Below are 20,725 nucleotides of genomic sequence, written 5' to 3'. Positions count from 1 at the left end.
AAAAGTATTTCTTTAACATTTAAAGTTCATTCTTGACCAACAGTCCAGAAAAGGGTCAGACCACAGTTCAGACAGCTTAGAGCCCCCATAGATTCAGACTGCCTCCAACACACCAGGTCACACCTGCAGAGCGAGACAGACAACAGGTGCAAGCTGTGGTGCTCAGTTCGGTGGTTTTTGTTCTCATATCTGCGGTGAATGTGGAAGTATCAGGTCACAAATGTGAACAAGTTTCCTGCGATGTGCAGCAGGCTGTGTGAACCAATCAGGACCCAGGCAGGAGATGAAACAGGAAGTGCATCAGTGGAGGAAAGGGGCTGACCACATGGGGGCAGGTTTTAGGCTGGTAGTATTAGAAGCAGAGGCAGCGTGTTTGAGTCTGAACCCGTTAATCTGTTAATTGATGGTTAGTTCAGTCTGAACTTTAAAAAAAAGCTTCATGATGAAATGAATACATCTCGACCCCCCCTGACATCAACCACAACACATTTTAGGATCAAATTAATTTAAACGAATGACATTTAAATTTGTGACATGTATATCTATATACCCCTCTCTCTACTGCTCTACAGATTATACACATTGTTTGTAGTATTAAGTGAGTATTTATTGAAAGCTGTTTTTAACCAAACCGATGATGTGCCTGTGACATCATGATCACCTCCAGTCCAAATGATTCATACCTTTAAACACAGAGTGTCTTCCTGTCGTCCTCAGATCCGGTTTTAATTTCGGTAAAATCCCCTCTGGCATAAATCACCGGAGGCGGAGTCTCAGTAATAACACATCAGCTCGCTGTGACATCATAACAGATGATCAGGAGGTGTTGAACACGAGCCGAGGCATCGCCGCTGCTCACGATTTAAATGATCAGTAATTTAAGCGGACTCTGGAACACAGTCTATCTGCAGAGCCAGCAGCTCTATTACACTGAGGGGGGTGTGGTTGGGGGGGGGGTGAAAAGTCAGCTGGCAACAGAGAAGAATAACATCCCGCCATCACGGCTGCACCTCCCTGTACCTCTCTGTTTGTCTCCACTAAAACTATAAGAAAATAAAATCCAAGGATCCCAATGCTGCAGCAGAGATCCTTGAAACACTGAGCGACAGTAAATCATGACAGAGAAGATCTGCTGACGCCTTTGGGATCTACACCGGAAACGTTCTTCTTTGTAAACCAAGAAGACCCTCAGATACTCACAAGAATTCTGTCTCCCTCTCCAGGTGTGGGAGTTGTCCTCAGGTGAGCTGCTTCTGTCCGTCCTGTTTGATGTGGAGATCATGTCTGTGACCTTTGACCCCTGCGAGTACTTCCTGTTCTGTGGAGGCAGTGACGGAAACATTTTCCAGGTGTCTCTGTTCAGCCAGGTGAGTCTCATTCTTTCTTTCCATCTGACATGCTACCCTCCATTCTATAAACTACATTTTACATCCTACACCCTGCATCCTACATCTTAGAACTGTATTCAATATTTAACAAACTACATCCAAAGCCCTGCAAACTACTGCACGTTCTACGAACTACGACCTACGCCTTGCATCCAAGAAACTACATTCTTTGCCATCAAACTACATCCTACCAACTAGATCATTTGGCCAACAAACTGCAACCTACTGTAGGTAAAACTGTTTCCTTCCTATGCCCTATAAACCCTGTGTACAACCTACAAACTACTACTACAACCACTACATCCTCAAGCTGCACCCTACATCGTTCATTCTGCGCTCTAGGGGCTTGTGTCTTTTCCTTAATGCTAGCATTTTCCTTCAGTTGTTCCCGATGAGGAGATGCAGCAGCAAGCAGCTTTTTCAGAGTGCTCCGACTTTTTGTGCAGCCACTCTAACCACTTCCTTTCTAGAAAGGCGCTGGTGTCCTCACTCCTTTTTAAGCGACAAGTGATGTTAGATGGGGTGGAAATCGTCACTCTGGTAAAAAAAATGGAGAACCTTGTTCTGGCCGTGTCGAGCTTCATGATGTGTCGGTACAAAGTGTTGGAAAAGAGAGAGAAAAGAAACAAATGGAAAAAAGTAGGAACTGTTGAGATTTCTCATTGGTGGTCATTTGTGGTTGTGCTAACTTCTCTTAGGCCAGGCCTCCGCTCACACACATGCACGCATGCACGCACGCACACACACATGCACACACACATGCACACACATACACGCACACACACGCACATGCACGATCCTGTCTGTTCAGGCTACTCTTTAAGTGAAACCTTCAACAGATAATGTTTGATAATGTAAAAAGAGATGTGCAGTTATGTGGATGAGGATAAATCCTGGAAACAGATGTGCAGTTATGTGGATGAGGATAAATCCTGGAGACAGATGTGCAGTTATGGTGATGAGGATAAATCCTGGAAACAGATGTGCAGTTATGTGGATGAGGATAAATCCTGGAAACAGATGTGCAGTTATGTGGATGAGGATAAATCCTGGAAACAGATGTGCAGTTATGTGGATGAGGATAAATCCTGGAAACAGATGTGCAGTTGTGTGGATGAGGATAAATCCTGGAAACAGATGTGCAGTTATGTGGATGAGGATAAATCCTGGAAACAATGTGCAGTTATGTGGATGAAGATAAAACCTGGGGAGTCCAAATGTTTCTAATAGTTCATCTTTTTATTCATTCATCTCCGTCGCCGGTCGGTCTTTTCTTCTCCCTGACTCGACACTGTTGTTTCTTTTCATAGCTGATTTACATATTAAAGCTTCACCGAGTTAATCCTCCAAACAAACCAGAGCGCTCGTCCTCCATAAACAGCCCCCATCCTCCCCCTGAGCTGATGGTAGTGTCTTCAGTCTCTGAAGGTACCCTGAGCTGAACCGAGTGGAGCTCCTGCACTACAGATATGACTGAAACTGAAACAGTGGTGATGATTGTGTCTTCAGTCAGGGGGGATGATTGAACCTGCAGACTGAACATCATGATCATCATCACAGCTGTTTGTCAAATCAGTTAGTCTCCATTAAAGGCTGGGGGGGGTGAGAGTGATAATGGGAAAGAGATCATAGAGATCATATATGGAATGAAAGTCGAGTCGTGTTTCACTGTGTTCCACACCTTCAGGCAGGTCATACGAGATCATCGTATCAGAGGATTTCACCCATCATCATGTTATGATAATAAAAGATAAAATAAAATGATGGTGTCAGAGTGTACAGAGAGGATATGAGGATGAGCAGATACTTTCACTGTCACCACGGAGACATGTGGACAGTGGGAATATGTGTGTACAGTCGGTGGTGCTGATAACCAGGTCTGAGATCAGTTTTTAATGTCATCATTCACGCAGTTTTCCTGCTGACTCGTCTGATTGGTTGTCTGAAGCAACACGATCAGTGATTAATGTCTTTAAAGCAGTCGATCAAAGAGTTCAGACTCTGAGCCGGTCAACAAAAGAAACAGACTTGAAGCTGAAAGAGAAGAACACGAGGTGGAAACGAGTGAATCTGAGCTTCAGTTTCAGTCAGTAAAGATGAACCGTTTGTACTGTTTGTGTTTCATCTGCAGAGTCTCGGTCGGGACAAATCCTTCCAGTCCGACAATGACGGGAACCAGGTCTTCAAAGGACACAGGTGAGACAACAACAGGTGTTTATTTAAGCCTGGAGCTCATCATGTCTCTGTGTTTAATTCTGTTGAATGAAAATGAATCTTATGTAATCTAAACCGTTCATATTTTAACAGCATGATATGTAACAGAAAATAACTTTTACTTGATCAGGTCATTGACAAAAAACTTCTTCTTCATCCAGAATTCACTGAACTGATTTTACCTTCATGTTTCATATTTTATGAAGAAAACAGTTCTGAACAAATAAGAGTAAGTTATAATTCTTCCAAATATATTCAAATATGCCACATACACGTGAACTAAATATTATGTTGGTTCATATCACGTCGATCAGATGATTCGCTGAATAAATCCACGCAATTCAATCCAATCCAAAGTTTTTATGTCAAGTTCACCTGACCTGACCTGACCTGACCTGTCCTGACCTGACCTGACCTGTCCTGACCTGTCCTGACCTGACCTGTCCTGACCTGTCCTGACCTGACCTGTCCTGACCTGACCTGTCCTGACCTGACCTGACCTGTCCTGACCTGTCCTGTCCTGTCCTGACCTGTCCTGTCCTGTCCTGACCAGACCTGTCCTGACCTGACCTGACGTTCACCTGTCCTGACCTGTCCTGTCCTGACCTGTCCTGTCCTGTCCTGTCCTGTCCTGTCCTGTCCTGACCTGACCTGACCTGTCCTGTCCTGTCCTGTCCTGACCTGTCCTGACCTGTCCTGACCTGACCTGTCCTGACCTGATGTTCACCTGTCCTGTCCTGTCCTGTCCTGTCCTGTCCTGACCTGACCTGACCTGACCTGTCCTGACCTGTCCTGACCTGATGTTCACCTGACCTGACCTGACCTGACCTGACCTGTCCTGACCTGTCCTGTCCTGTCCTGTCCTGTCCTGACCTGACCTGACCTGTCCTGTCCTGTCCTGTCCTGTCCTGTCCTGATGTTCACCTGTCCTGTCCTGACCTGTCCTGTCCTGTCCTGTCCTGTCCTGTCCTGACCTGACCTGTCCTGACCTGACCTGACCTGTCCTGACCTGTCCTGACCTGATGTTCACCTGTCCTGTCCTGACCTGACCTGTCCTGACCTGTCCTGACCTGATGTTCACCTGTCCTGTCCTGACCTGACCTGACCTGACCTGACCTGACGTTCACCTGTCCTGACCTGTCCTGACCTGTCCTGTCCTGTCCTGTCCTGTCCTGTCCTGACCTGACCTGACCTGTCCTGTCCTGTCCTGTCCTGACCTGTCCTGACCTGTCCTGTCCTGTCCTGTCCTGTCCTGTCCTGACCTGTCCTGTCCTGTCCTGACCAGACCTGTCCTGACCTGACCTGACGTTCACCTGTCCTGACCTGTCCTGACCTGTCCTGTCCTGTCCTGTCCTGTCCTGTCCTGACCTGACCTGACCTGTCCTGTCCTGTCCTGTCCTGACCTGTCCTGACCTGTCCTGACCTGACCTGTCCTGACCTGATGTTCACCTGTCCTGTCCTGTCCTGTCCTGTCCTGTCCTGACCTGACCTGACCTGACCTGTCCTGACCTGTCCTGACCTGATGTTCACCTGACCTGACCTGACCTGACCTGACCTGTCCTGACCTGTCCTGTCCTGTCCTGACCTGACCTGACCTGACCTGTCCTGTCCTGTCCTGTCCTGTCCTGTCCTGATGTTCACCTGTCCTGTCCTGACCTGTCCTGTCCTGTCCTGTCCTGTCCTGTCCTGACCTGACCTGTCCTGACCTGACCTGACCTGTCCTGACCTGTCCTGACCTGATGTTCACCTGTCCTGTCCTGACCTGACCTGTCCTGACCTGTCCTGACCTGATGTTCACCTGTCCTGTCCTGACCTGACCTGACCTGACCTGACCTGACGTTCACCTGTCCTGACCTGACCTGGGTGTACCGAGAGTCAAAGGGTCCAGATGGAGGAAGCTAATGTAGCTTTTTAGCTGCGTATCACCTTCCAGCTTAATTAAAGCTCCACTGTCACAATACAAACCACTCATCAACCAGCAGGCTGGTTTCGGATGACATGGCTCCTCTCTGGTTTCATTATTATCGTCTCTTGGGCTCAAGAGAAGCTCGTGATCTGATCTGAAGTCAGTTTGAATGTCGTCTTAGGAACCTGGTGACGTGTCTCTCGGTGTCGATGGACGGGACTCTCCTCTTGTCCGGGTCGCATGATGAGACGGTTCGACTCTGGGACATCCAAAGCAAACAGAGCATCCGCTGCCTCGCCCACAAAGGTAAGCCCCACCCCCTCGTTGTGACACCATTGGACAACGGGTTTAGGCGTCCTGGATCAACTGTCTTGGCTCAGACTGTTCAGCCCATCCAGGTGAAGTCATGCTCAAGTCTCAATCAAAGGTATCCAGCGACTTCACAATACGAGCTTTCTGGCTCCTACACATTAAAAGCCCTCAAACTCTTTCCTGTAAAGGCCATCTAGCTCCTTCACAATAAAAGCCCTCCAGCTACGTCAGCGTCAAAGCCCACATGCTCCTTCACGACGACAGCCCTCACACTTCTACACAATTAAAGCCCTCCAGCTGCTTCACAATAAAAGCTCTCACACTCTTTCATAATAAAAACACTGAGGGAGGCTCTCACCCAGTCAGAATAAGAAAACTGCGTTAAACAGTCGTCTCTTTTCTTTGAATCTGTCAGTCCAACCAATCAAACAATCGATCATTCAGGCTAATGAACCTGTTCTGTAGCTTGGACAGCTGTAACCTCTGCTGACTCTTCCTGATGAGTTTCATTCAGACTCTGTCATTAATGTGTTTGTACTGATGCTTTTAGTTGCTGCCTCTGTATTGTTTGACCCCGGGTCCATTATGATCTGCTGCGTCAGTATTGTCTGGAGCTCTCAACTAAAGACGTGCTGAGCTAATGTAAATCATGTGAGACTGAATGGGATCAGTCGTCATGTTTCAGAGGGTCTCTGGAGGTGAAAGTGAATTTAACCTCTGAGGTTGAAATCATTCCACGACTCTGCAGCTGCTGCTGCTGCTGCTGCTGCTGGTTTATTAATGAAGCGTCTGACCCGCCGGCCTCCGTCTCTCCAGAGGAGCTTTTACTTTCCCGTCTCATTCATAATAAGTGATCGTGCTGTGGCTGACAGGAACACGAAGAAGAAACACCCCAGTGTGATCAAGACTGGCACTTTGTAATTAACCGAATCCTCTCTGTGCCGAAGGCCTCATCACTTCAAACGGACTGTCAGCAGCGTTAATCCCTCTTCTGGCTGGACGGAGGGGCTCGTGGTGTTCCCCCGCCTCTGTCACGTTTTCAGATTTTCTTCCTGCAGCCGCCGACGCTGCTCACAAAGAAGCAGACCGTTGAAAGAAAAAGCTTCATCCTCCATGACGGCAGCGCTTCAAACCGATTTGTCTCAGCATCACAGATTCAGCTGCTTCACATCAGTCTGCATGTCGGGAAAATACCAGAAGAACCAGAGAGGATATTTATTTTAACATCACAACCTCGTTATGACAAAATTAAACATCTGCATTGTTAAATTCAATTGTTTTTCATTTAATTTGTATTTTTTTTTTTATATTGTTAAATATTGATCACTGTGTAAGAGAAGTCCTAAACATTGACCCGCTGAGGAAGTTCATGTAAAGTGACTGAAAGCCCAGAACTTATTGTAAATGAGCTGGTTTGAGATGAGTTGGAGCTCAGAGAGAAGGAAAAGCAGCCAACAAGTGTTCAGCGTATAAGAGAACTCCTTCAAGACCGCCGGAGAATCGTTCCAGGTGACGACGTCATGAAGCGGCTGAGAGAAAGACACCAGAGAGCGAAGCTGCATCAGAGCTGGAGGAGGCGACAGAAGAGTCTGAAACACTCAGTGTTTCTTTTTGCTTATTATATTAATACCTCCACCAGGGAGGCTCTGTTTTCAGTCCGGTCTGTCGGTTTGTTTGTCTGTCAGCAGGGTTAAGGAACAACTACTGACCCTCAGTTTCCATAAAACTTGGTGGAGAGGTGAAGCTGGGTGAAGGAAGAACCCATTCAATTATAGATTGGATCTGGATCTCGGGGCAGATACTCAAATACATTTCACTTTTGTTTACATAAAGAATAAATTAAACAGTGACAAAACCGAGCCATGAATCCAAATCACAATCCACATCCACAACATGCAGCTGTCACATGACATGGTATTAACTGAAACTACACAGATAAAGAAACATTCCAGTCCAAAAGTTATGTCCAACAAAGTGGAATAACACAGGAAACAATACTGAACATACTGAAATGTATCTAATACCTGGTGGAGAGGCCTCTGCTTGATGTTTCCTCTATGGAGAAGCTAATCTCTCTCATTGTTCAGGACTGATCTGGATCCATTTCTCTCCACAAATATTCTACTTCTTTAAATCTGGTTATTGGCTGGATCATTTCAATGCCTTTATTTCCTTCAGATCCTATCCTATCAGATTACTTTCAAGAATTTCTTCGTCCATGGCACCATTCATCTTCTTTTCAATAATTGGGATGCTACCGGCACCATGAGAAGACCGTACCACCACCACGGCTCCACCTTCACCATCGGTATAGGATTCTAAGGATCAATGCAGAGTCATTTCTCCTCCAAACATGGCACATCGTATTGTTGATTCACGTCTCATCTGGCCGTAACACTCTCTCCCAGCAATCTACTGGCTTCTCCAAATGTTGTGCAGCAAACTTCAAATAGTCTTCAGCATGCGTTTTCTTCAGTGATGGAGTTTCTGAGGGTCTGTGTAGTTTTATGAAGTTAAAACCAACGTCTGGTCTCAGCTGCACTGGAACTGTGTCAAATACTTCTTTTACTGCGTTTAAATGACACTAAAGTGTTTTCTTGTTTTCACAAATGTGCGTTAAATATAAGATATTAATCAAGATATTTCCAGTTTAGAAGTTCATGATAAATGCACAGCTGCGATGATGAGGCTTTTAGGTTAATTAATTTTAGCTTTTAACGCTCATTAAAGGCCTGATTATTAACATTTAGCTACATATTACTTTGTCAGTATTAAACATGTTTGTCTCTTCCTGTCTTCGAGAGACATCTACAGCACTGCTTCATCTTAAATTCAGTTGTCTTCCATGTCTTCTTGGTCTGCAATTCCAACATAGGTTTGATATTTGTCTTTCTCACTGAGTTAGAAGTTCAGATTAAGACCATTTATAGGGTCAGCGTAGCTTTATCTGACTGTTGGTTCTCTGATCGGTTTCAGTTCATTTTTTATCCCTAATCAATACATATAGACAGGCTGCTCTGATGCAGTCCATCTGTGGGAGCTCAGTCGACAGGGAAACCAAGGAAACTGGTTCCAGTTTCTCTTCGATCAAGATTTTCTTCTTTTCTCAGTTAAATTAATGTCTTGGTGTTTCTGGACTGAAGAAGCATCAGTTTAAAGATGGACATTTGGACTCAGACCTCTGCAGCTAGTCTCCAGATTTTTAGTCCTCAGGCCTCTGCAGCTAGTCTCCAGGCTTCTGCAGCTGTTTCATTTTCTTCTGCAGGTTCTGCTCAGACCTCTGTGTCTTGTCCCCAGACCTCTGCAGCTAGTTTCTATACCTGGTCAGGTGTATTGTTCAGGGGAGTCCAGATGTTCAGTGTAAACCCTGAGTCAGTGTGCGGTCGCAGGGTGTTTTCTCTGAGTATCTGCAGTGTGCTGGCAGCTCTTCAGCCTCTAACACTCTCTCAGTGGGATTTATGTGTCCATGTTGGACCAGATTTAGGCCATTAGTGTAATTTCAGCAGTCAGAGCCAAGTGGCTGGTCAATATTTGTAATTGAGTAGGAGATAATTAGCTGGTTTCTATTACCACAACAAGTAAGAAATATACTTTCACTTTTAAGTACAAACCTCCGTCCTCCATAGCAGACAGCGGTTTCATCCGGACTGCGGAAACATTTGATTCATGATTCACAACAGCGAGGACATTTTGAAGTGAGGAAACCTTTTAACGGCATGTTAAGACCCAACCTGGCCGAGCCATAAAGAATAAAACAACACGTGTCTTTAAAGTCTTCAGGACATCATAGATTAAAGACTGAGGAGATATCAGGTTTTCAGGGTTTGATTACAGAAACAATATGTGGTTTGATTTCCGAGTTGTTCATGTTAAAATATTTGTGTTCATGAAAAGGTTGAAGTTTGTTGTGACATCAGACGGGGGGGGGGGGGGGGGGGCTCTGTCTCTCTGAATTATTGATGGATGCCATTGAAGCAACCAGAGCATTGTTTCATTGACCTGTTCTGATGTGAACAGAGGGGGCGTGTCCTCAACCTTCAGCCCGGTTTGAGTCTCTTCACATTAGTATTTAAGTCTGTCACCTTCATCCTCTGAGACTGTTAATGAGGCAGGTGGGGGCTCAGAGCCCTGCTCAAGGACACTTCAGCAGAACAGCTGTGGAGTTTGACCTCTCAGCTCTGGAAAGTCTTAAATGTGTGTCTGATACTGTTTGAACACAGAGAGGTTAATACACTGTGGCCCGAAACATCTCAACACCCGTCAGTCAGTTTGTCCTGAATGGCCCTGTTGTCACATGACTCAGAGCAGGAAATTAGCCCTAACTGATGTGACACATTACTGCTCATAGCACCAGTGTGTTTTTAATTGATGCGTATTAGAGCTGCAGTCCTGACCTGTTGGGAGCTGAGTTCAGACATTAGGCTCATTGAAAGACTGAAAAACGATGCACAGGATATCACAAAATTCACAGTCTGTGTACAGCATATTACCCCCTTTATCCTTAGACCTTTGATGTGGATTAGTAAAAACCTGGATTGTCTGTCCAGGCAGGACAGCCTCACTCCCAACCCGGAGGGAGCAATCCACCATTGAGACAGCGGTTCCCTGCTGGATCCACCATCCAGCAGGGAACCGCTGTCTCAGAGTTTAAGGTGCTGACTCTCTTCACACTTGAAGGTTATGCTCTGATGAAAGCAACAGAACTACATCATCTGCGTAATGCGTAGACCCAATTCAGAGGTGTTGAGGCCCAAACGCTCCCAACCACAGCTGCGCCTTCAGATCCTGTCCGTGAATATCACAGGACAAAGAATCCAACATACACTGAAGACGCAGCTGTCATTAGATTATAATTATATTATTATAATATATTAAGGACTGGGTGGCTTGTAGCAACGGTCCTCGGACCTCACATTCCCCAGTGCCCCCCATAGGATACCTCTACGGATGCTGTCATAAGCCTTCTCCAAATCCACAAAACACGTTCACAGTAGGGTAAATATAATAAAATAAAACACTTCCACTGCAGCTATTCACACGAAATTGATACCAAACATTGGTGTTAACTCAATAAAGCTACACAGGTAAAGAAATCGTGACATCCAATCAAAAAAAGTACTGAACACAATAAGAAAAAGAGGGATTAGTGCACGTTGGCCGGTTCGTACTTCCACTCTTTGGAAAAGGGCGATATTTGGAGAAGCCTGTAGATTATTGGAAGAATGTAGTGTGGACAGACACAAATCAAACCTTTCAACGACGATACATCGGCCATGTTTGGAGGAGAAACGGTTCAGAGGTGGAACATCGTGGTATTTATCTTCTCATGATGCTGGAAGCATACAAATGATGAAGCCATGTGCCGGGAGTTTCTTTAGAAGAGTCAGCTGTGGAATTAAAATCATCAGTCATCATTTGACTTTTATATTTTCTGTGTGGCAGCGAGATGGAAAAGAGGCTCGACTGAGTGAGACGTTCTGTGAAGGATGAACGCGGGTCTGTCGGCCTGCTCATGTTCTGCTGTCGAGGAACATTCAGAAAATAACGTTGTGGTAATTGACCAGATTTTGAGTTGGAGTTATTAATAAACCAATGACGATGGTCAGTGGATGCGTACCTTATGGCTCTCAGCTGGTCACATGTCGAGTGACTTTGGGAAGCCAGCCAATCAGAAGACAGTTCTTTGTCTAGAAGAAGACATAACAACTGTATTTTGCTAGCTGCAATAATAATAATCTTTTTAACTTACAACCATCCGTGTCTTTGAGTGCACCATCCAGGATGAGACGAGATAAGACTTATAAGAAGGTTATAAAGATGCCATTTGATGAAGTGGGCTTTTCAAAAGGTTTTTAAATTATGACACTGACTCAGCTGATCTGATACCGGGGGGGTGGCGGGGGTTGTTCACAGTGTTTGAACTGCAGCTGATAGTCTGTTTCTGTTGATATTTGATTCACAAAAAATGCAGAATCTGAAAACATTCACTAAAATGAAACAAGCAGAAAGGTTCAACGTGAGATTTTGTTAGTTTGGCGATCTCAGGAGTTTAGCTGAACGTGAACTCGATCGTATCACATGAACACACTGACTGTAAACTGCAGATCTCTGCAGGACAGGAAAGGATAAACTCCTCGCTGTAGCAGCTGTTGAACCAGGGTTCATCGTGTGTTTGATGCTCTGGTCACCTTTTTACTCATCTAAACTGATTGAATCGGACCTTCAGCATGTGAACGAGCAGCCTCCTGTTTTAATGATCACACTTTTGTAACCTGGTTGTCAGTGAGAGTGACAGAGCTCCTTTAGTCATTCCTGCAAACATGTTCCTGTCCTCGAGTGGCTCGTTGTCTTTAATTGATCCTCAAGGTAATCTGAGGGAAATTAATTTGAAAGGTCCCCAGATAGAAAGTTGGAGTGACAACATGCCGAGGCTCCAAAATACAGCAGAATCAGTTTGTTTCGTGGAGGGATTTCAGTGTTTTCTGTGAGGATTGGAGGTTGTTGCTCTCTGAGCATCAGTAAATCCACTCCCACCTTTCGTCGCCGTGGTTTGGAGCTTTCGTTGGCGTGAAATGGGTCTGGCAGAGCGTCACCTCGTCAGCTTGGCTGCTGATTTAGCGATTGAAGGCAGAGCAGAGACCCACTCTGTCTTTGTGGCTTCCTTCTGATAAGATGGAAATCAAGAGTTGTTTCTGGTGTAAGAATGGAAATGTTTTTTCCAGGGATTGAAGTGGAGGCTGAGCAGACGAAAGCTTCTGCTGCTGCAGCTTCCTTTGGTTTGAACAGCTTTTAATGGTTGCTCCACTTTTATTCACATCTAATCTTCTGAAACATCCCAACACTTCATGTTGTCATGTCACATTCAAACAGGTTCCCAGTTACCCTCAGCAGCATCAGCAGCACTCACTCTGACTGATCAGGCAGCGGTCAAACAGGAAGTAGACAGTTAACGGATCCTTTAAGTTAAATCCCAAACCTTTCAGTTTGGAGGTTTGTTCATTGTGACGCCACAAGAAAAAGACAAAGAGTTCATGTGACGCCACCAGACAGGTGGGGCTCTGCTGTCCGTCAGTCGACCCTTAGCTCTGACCTTCTCTGTAATCTGACGTATCCACACAAAATCAGTTTCCTTCAAAACAGCAACACCAAATGTAAAATGACAGTGGAAGGGTTGAAAACATTCCCCCTCATGTAGTCTCAGTAACTTAATGAGGGGACATGTAAAAGGGGGTGCCGCGTTACCTCTAGCTTGTGTGAAAGTTAATGGTTGAGATTAGTTTGTTGTGATCATGTGTTCGACCATTGTTGTTGTAAATGCCGCATTGCATTGTGGGATATTTATGCTGGACAGTTGTCTGGTGTTTGCATACTGGAATATTCATAGTATGCACCTCACGTACAACGTAGTTCATACTATGTTTTTTACTAAAAAACCTCACATACTATTTTGACATACTCAGTAGTATGTCAGTGTAGCGGCCCTGCATCTCCCAGAATGCCTCACCACTGTCAGACAGGAAGTGGAGGTGCTTAAAGGATAGCTTTGGTTTTTTACAACCTGGACCTTATTTGTAGCATTAAATACGACCATTTACTCCCCCAGACAACTTTGGTGGCATTTGGAGTCGTTTTGAAGAAATTAGCCCCAGAGGAGCGGCGCATATATCCGTATAATGCGAGTACTCGGGGCATCCATGCGCAGCCTCTATATAACGCATAATCTGCAGAAACTCGTTCATATTCCAATATTTTGTTCTGATATGCTGGTGCTATTCCCCTCTGAGCCCGTGGTGGCATGTTATCAACATCCAGCGTCTCTAAGCAACTACCTCTGACATGGATGACGTCATTTTCAGCCACAACACGGCTAACTCTGCGGCGGTCGGCTAGTTTAGCTGTAGTTCGCGACTGTTATTTTTCACAAAATGGATGAATATTTTTCCGACTCTGAGGTGGTGGACGATGACTTTGTTTACGATGGACGTCCTCACCGTTTTGAGCCAGAGTACACGGACGAGGAGCTCGTTGAAAGGAGGACGCGGAGGCAGAGAGAGGAACAGCTGGCCAAACAACAACAAACGGCTGCGCGTCCACGAGTAGACGGTAACTGGTGGTGTTCTTGTGGACAATGTTCATCGATGACAACAGAGGAGGAATGCCTCTGTTGCTCAGAGTGGGACTTGCGGCCAGGAGATACGCGTCTGGATGTGTCAATAAATGTCTGTGTCACAACACTGGAGGATTTCCGCGCAATGATAAACTTCTGGCAAACAAAACCAAGGCAGATAAACAATCTATACATGTGTGTAAGCTACTTACTCAATCGAAAGTTGCCCGTTTGGTCCTGCAGGCTTTGGCTGGGTCTTCCAGTTCACTTTAGGGACACGAAAAAACGTCTCCACCACAGCCCGGTTTATCATTGCGTGGAAATCCTCCAGTGTTGTGATACAGACATTTATTGACATATCCTCCTCTGTTGTCATCGATGAACATTGTCCACAAGAACACCACCAGTTACCGTCTACTCGTGGACGCGCAGCCGTTTGTTGTTGTTTGGCCAGCTGTTCCTCTCTCTGCCTCCGCGTCCTCCTTTCAACGAGCTCCTCGTCCGTGTACTCTGGCTCAAAACGGTAAGGATGTCCATCGTAAACAAAGTCATCGTCCACCACCTCAGAGTCGGAAAAATATTCATCCATTTTGTGAAAAACAACAGTCGCGAACTACAGCTAAACTAGCCGACCGCCGCAGAGTTAGCCGTGTTGTGGCTGGTTGCTCGCAGCGCGCGGCGCTCGAAAATGACGTCATCCACGTCAGAGGTAGTTGCTTAGAGACGCTGGATGTTGATAACATGCCACCACGGGCTCAGAGGGGAATAGCACCAGCATATCAGAACAAAATATTGGAATATGAACGAGTTTATAGAGGCTGCGCATGGATGCCCCGAGTACTCGCATTATACGGATATACGCGCCGCTCCTCTGGGGCTAATTTCTTCAAAACGACTCCAAATGCCACCAAAGTTGTCTGGGGGAGTAAATGGTCGTATTTAATGCTACAAATAAGGTCCAGGTTGTAAAAAACCAAAGTTATCCTTTAAGACACCTGACTGAAGCAGGACTTGGGAGCTGGAGTGAAGGCAGAGAGCACAGAGCTGGAAGGAGCAGGACAGACCACAATGTTTAAGAAGAAGACACCTTTAAATGGGGAAAACTGACGTTTCATGTCGAGGAGTTTTAAAGAACCTTTTTCTCCTTGTGGATGTTTTAAGGAGGATCTTGGACGACGATATTAAATGAAGAAATCCTGAAGCTAATCTGTATTCTGAAGAACAAAACTTTATCTTCTTTTGAAACTTTTTTTGATTATATTGTACTGCCCCACCCCAAACTGGCTCTGGGGGGACCTCCCATGATGTCACAGTCTGAATGCTCTCTGATCCAGAAGCCTGCAGAGGATCCATCAGCTCATTCTTTTACGCGTTGATCAGGACCACAGCTGAGGACTGGATGAAAAGTCTGCAGTTGAATCCAGGATCAGCTCCAGGATCAGCTCCAGGATCAGCTCCCTCTCAGCCACCACAGTCTTAGATACCGTCATGTCCATAAATATTGGGACATCGACACAATTCTCACATAATTGACTGCAAAGGATTTGTATTAAAAAGTGAAGGTTTGATTTTTGATTGTTAATTTGTCCCGGTACTTTTGGACCTTTAAAAAGTGGGGGCACAAACTGTTGTAGTTCCTGCACCGTTCACCTGATTTGGATGTAAAAACCCTCAAATTAAAGCTGAAAGTCTGCAGTTAAAGCTCATCTTCTTCATTTCAAATCCATTGTGGTGGTGTGTAGAGCCAAGGGGATAAGAACTGTGCTGATGTCCCAGTATTCATGGACCTGACTGTACATTACTACTGACACTGCAGTGACATCAGCGATGACCACCTGACCCCAAATGGTCAACAAGAACGCCAGAAACAGAGTTTTTCTTTAGAGGACGTGAAGTGAGACTGAGAGACTTGGGGCTGCTTCAGTATTTTACTGACAGATCAGCAGCAGAGCAGCTTTAATATTTTACTTTACCTTCAACAGAACTTGAAAACGTAAAGAAGAACCAGTTTGTGCTGTTTCAGCAGTCTGTCTGTCTTTGAGGTCATACAGAGGACATCGCTGTTTAATTCGAGGTTTGGTTCGTTTCCTTGTTGTAAGCTAAACCTCCTCTAATCAATAGATCAAACTGTTTTCAGTTTGCAGTCTCTTTGTGGTGATGGAGCGTGCTGACAGGTCTGATGAAGAGGTACAATTTATTTTCATGAAAATAGTCATAAGACTCGTTTCCTTCAGCTTTTCTGATTTATTAGTAGAAGTTCTAACAAAGGAGATTGAAATTAAATCTTTTTCTAACATTAGTTTAAAAGTCTCAGGGTCTTTTTGTTCGGATTTAAACTTCAGGTTTTTTGACTTCAGTTTGGTCTTTCTGTTGTGATGAAAGTTTGATGATAAATCTTTCACTCAGCCTTCAGCTCGCCTCTTCCTCCTCCGACCTGAATACCAACTACAGCTCGCATTGACCGAAGACGAAGAGTCGTCACTTTACAGAGAGATGTTTCTGTCAGTTTCTGGGATGCAGAAAGAGGAAAACCTGCAGGATCATTCACATTTTATGACATGAAAGTCACAGGAAGCTAACGAGAGCAGCATCCAGTAAAAAGACGGAAAGGTGACGCAGTTTCATTCGTGGTACTCATCAACAAATACTGTAAAAAATACAAAACCTGTCTGACAGCTATAACAAGGTTTACTTTGGATGTCTGTCCAACTCAATCCATCTGTCCAATCAGAGCTCAGAAAGCCTCCAGATGATTTACATTGTGTTTGTAAAAGACTGACAGTAATGGACTGATCAGAGATCAGTTGTCTGGTGTAAAAGTTCAAGAATAAAATGAAGGACTGCTGCATCTTTCAGAGGAGAGTTAGTCCAAACCCAGAGGCTGAAACATAAAGAAATTAAAGGAGGAGTACAGGAAGTGAGGTCATGAAGACTTCAGAGCAGATTATTAACCTGAAGCTGGAGACGCTGAATCCAAACAGGACTTTTATTACCATCACTTACCTTTTCTCATCCATACACCTTGACCTTTGACTGGTCCACCTTGACCTTGGACTGGTCCACCTTGACCTTGGACCTTTGCGTGCTGCATGTGTGAAAATCTAATGAAGGAGTAACCGAGGTTACGACAGGAAGAAGGACAGAGAGGCTGAGTGAACTGGTTATAGTGGGACAGAGAGGCTGAGTGAACTGGTTATAGTGGGACAGAGAGGCTGAGTGAACTGGTTATACTGGGACAGAGAGGCTGAGTGAACTGGTTATAGTGGGACAGAGAGGCTGAGTGAACTGGTTATACTGGGACAGAGAGGCTGAGTGAACTGGTTATAGTGGGACAGAGAGGCTGAGTGAACTGGTTATACTGGGACAGAGGATTACTGAACTGGTTATAGTGGGACAGAGAGGCTGAGTGAACTGGTTATACTGGGACAGAGGATTACTGAACTGGTTATACTGGGACAGAGAGGCTGAGTGAACTGGTTATAGTGGGACAGAGAGGCTGAGTGAACTGGTTATAGTGGGACAGAGAGGCTGAGTGAACTGGTTATACTGGGACAGAGGATTACTGAACTGGTTATACTGGGACAGAGAGGCTGAGTGAACTGGTTATAGTGGGACAGAGAGGCTGAGTGAACTGGTTATACTGGGACAGAGGATTACTGAACTGGTTATACTGGGACAGAGAGGCTGAGTGAACTGGTTATACTGGGGCAGAGAGGCTGAGTGAACTGGTTATAGTGGGACAGAGGATTACTGAACTGGTTATACTGGGACAGAGAGGCTGAGTGAATTGGTTATACTGGGACAGAGGATTACTGAACTGGTTATAGTGGACAGAGAGGCTGAGTGAACTGGTTATACTGGGGCAGAGAGGCTGAGTGAACTGGTTATACTGGGGCAGAGAGGCTGAGTGAACTGGTTATAGTGGGACAGAGAGGCTGAGTGAACTGGTTATACTGGGGCAGAGAGGCTGAGTGAACTGGTTATACTGGGACAGAGGCTGACTGAACTGGTTATAGTGGGACAGAGAGGCTGAGTGAACTGGTTATAGTGGGACAGAGGATTACTGAACTGTGGCATATCTAGAACTGATAAGCGGTGGACATCAGGGCTTAGTACCATGACGTTGTTCCACTCGTGTTGTTGGATTGACATTTCACAGAGTTGAAGTCCAAATGTGCTCTTTCATTTAACAGTGGCATCATATATAACTGGACCCCCCCCCCCCCCCCCCCCCCCCCTTTTTTTTTTCTAGGGAGGGTCCATGAGATCCATGAGATCCATCCCCAGAAAAAAGATACTGAACATGTCAGATATGTATAATAACAATGTTAACATGACAGTATGAAGGACATGAAGGACGCACTGCACACAGGGACAATCATCTGATGGTACACGCTTCAGTCCCCAAGCTGACCCACGCTTCATGACTGAAGGTGCTTTGAACTTCTTTGACTTGTGTAACTGAAAACAGCCCCCCCAGATTTGGTTAAGTAATATGGAGAGGGGGGCCTCCAATCACTAAAACCACCTCTGAACACATGAGGTGACGAGACAAAGAGTAAAACCAGAGAATATATGGATGGAGGTCACCACTGGACTAACTTCTTCATGTTTACAGCTTCTTCCTGTGTTTACTTTTTCAGACACATCTGACCAATGAGAGGACAGACTGTTCTCACATGACTCTTCCTGATGCCTGATGAAATATTTTCTGTATGAGAACAAAGAGAATAAGTTGTTTTTGTAACAGTTAAATTAATATTTGATTTAAAATAATGAGACCTGAGTACTGAGCCGGTCCTGCTGCAGTCTTCCTCTCTGCTGCAGCTCAGCTTTCAGGTTATTTCAGGTTACAAATGAAGAAATTCTTCCTCCTTTGATCTGCTCCTCGCTGCCTTCAGGCTCTGTCCTCATCCACATTCAGCTGATGTCACAGGTCAGCTGACAACTTCCTGCTCTGTTCATGTCCAGCTGCAGGAAGTTAAGGAGATTTACTGTCAGAAGAGATTTATTCAAGTTAATCAGGTCAGTCCTTCAGGTCTCAGCAGAGCTGAAATAAGTCAATAACTGTTTTTCCATCAACAGAAATTTGATCACTCCTTCAGTAATTGATTTAGTCATTTATCAATCAAACCTCCCTCTCGTCCTCTTTTGTCAGATTATGAATTTAGCAGTTTGAATCACAGTGAACTGAATCTTTTTGGGGTTTGGACATTTAAAGACATGTTGGATTCTGAGACATTGAGATAGACTTCAAGATTCAAGATTCTTTACTGTCATTGAGCCTGACATGTCAATGAAATTTGCATTGCAACCCCCTTGTTAGAAACAAGATAATAAAAAAGATTAGAAAGAATAAAATTAAGATAACTACAATAAAATATACCCACATGCATTAAAAATATTCGTAAATGCAATTAAAAATATACCAGAATGGAAATATACTAAGGCAATAAAATATGCCAGCTAAATGTGCCAACAAAGTAAAATATACCAGTGTAATGTACCGACAGCAGCTGAAATATACTAAAATGTATATAATTTAGCTAAGTGTGTGTGTACTTAAATGTTAAGTATTTCATACACTAAACCAACAATTGATTAATCCAAAGAATGATGAGCACATGAATCAACTTAAATATGATTATCAGTTGCAGCTCTGGTTATTAAACTGAATGTTGGTGGGAGGAGCTGTGATTTCTACAGACTCAATGGACCTGACAGAAACTTTGTCAAATACATCTGAGCAACAACAGCCTGGGAAAGCACCAGTTTTAGTTAAACAGGCTGATTGGCAACAGGTGAGAGTATCATGATTGAAAAGCTCAGTGAGGTTCAACACTTTGTGAACAGATGATTGGATGAAGAGTTAATACCGGGACTCAGGAACACTTCAGGAAGCTGCTGTCAGTAGCTGCTCAGCTCAGCTGGTAAAAGTCTCATTTTAATGACTTTATGTTTTATTTGTTAGTCACAGCTCAATAATACATTATGAATCATTTTTCATGTTTGCCAAAGTCCACCGGTTGGTTATTTGGCACGTCCACAATGTGGATGAGACATTTCAGTGTCAACACCATCATCTCTGTCACCTGACAGCACCAGCATGATGATCCTGATTCGACCCACCCGACCTGTTTGCGACCTTATCACGATCAGATTCAGTTAATTTAATAAGCTGTGTACCTCTTTGCTGACATTTTTCAGTGTGTGTGTGTTGTCTCGCCATCAACATCGAAGTAAAATACTTCTGTTGTTGTGTGTTCAGGTCCCGTGACAAACGCCCTCATCATGGCAGCTCCGGCTAACATGTTCCTGCCCGACAGTCGCCCCGCCGTCCCTCTGCCACGCTTCAGCCGGCACCTACACGCCTCCGAGGGTGACGGCGGGGAGTCGGGAGAGGTGTGTGTTCGGCTTGGCCTCTACGCACAGGTGAGTCAGCAGGTGTTGAAGGTGCAAGGCACAGTAAAAACATCTAACATTGCAGCTAAGTGGCACAGGTGAAATGGATGTTACCATAAAAATGGAGTAGTGCGAAAAGAAGGTTTGTGATGTGAAACGGCATCAATAGTAATGTTGACATCAATCAAACATCAGGGACTCCCATCAGTTCTCCTGTCAAGGACAAGCTAACCCTGCAGCCTGATGGGGCGCTAACAGCTGTTTGTTTTGCTTTATTTGGAAAGTATACTTGAAACCTTTCCCTTCAAAATAAAAGTCTCGATCATTCTTCTGTTTTGGAGTGAAAATGTTTTTTTTTATTTTGTAATTGGACTAAATTTTATTTCTTTCATTTTG

General features: G+C 44.7%; 1 protein-coding gene across 1 annotated transcript in view; it reads left to right on the top strand.

Moving 5' to 3' along the window:
• The window catches only part of wdr18 (WD repeat domain 18), a 36,529-nt gene that overhangs the window by 10,532 nt on the left and 5,272 nt on the right, over nt 1–20,725 (top strand). Inside the window, exons 5-8 of the mRNA XM_041934769.1 lie at nt 1,224–1,367; nt 3,520–3,584; nt 5,690–5,814; nt 20,196–20,359. Coding sequence (XP_041790703.1) covers nt 1,224–1,367; nt 3,520–3,584; nt 5,690–5,814; nt 20,196–20,359 — 498 coding nt within the window. The remainder of the gene's footprint in view (nt 1–1,223; nt 1,368–3,519; nt 3,585–5,689; nt 5,815–20,195; nt 20,360–20,725) is intronic.

This window comes from Chelmon rostratus, chromosome 4 (assembly GCF_017976325.1).
Source record: "Chelmon rostratus isolate fCheRos1 chromosome 4, fCheRos1.pri, whole genome shotgun sequence".
NCBI lineage: Eukaryota > Metazoa > Chordata > Actinopteri > Chaetodontiformes > Chaetodontidae > Chelmon > Chelmon rostratus.
Note: the sequence above shows the minus strand (reverse complement) of the source record. Positions and strands in the feature narration are given on the sequence as shown.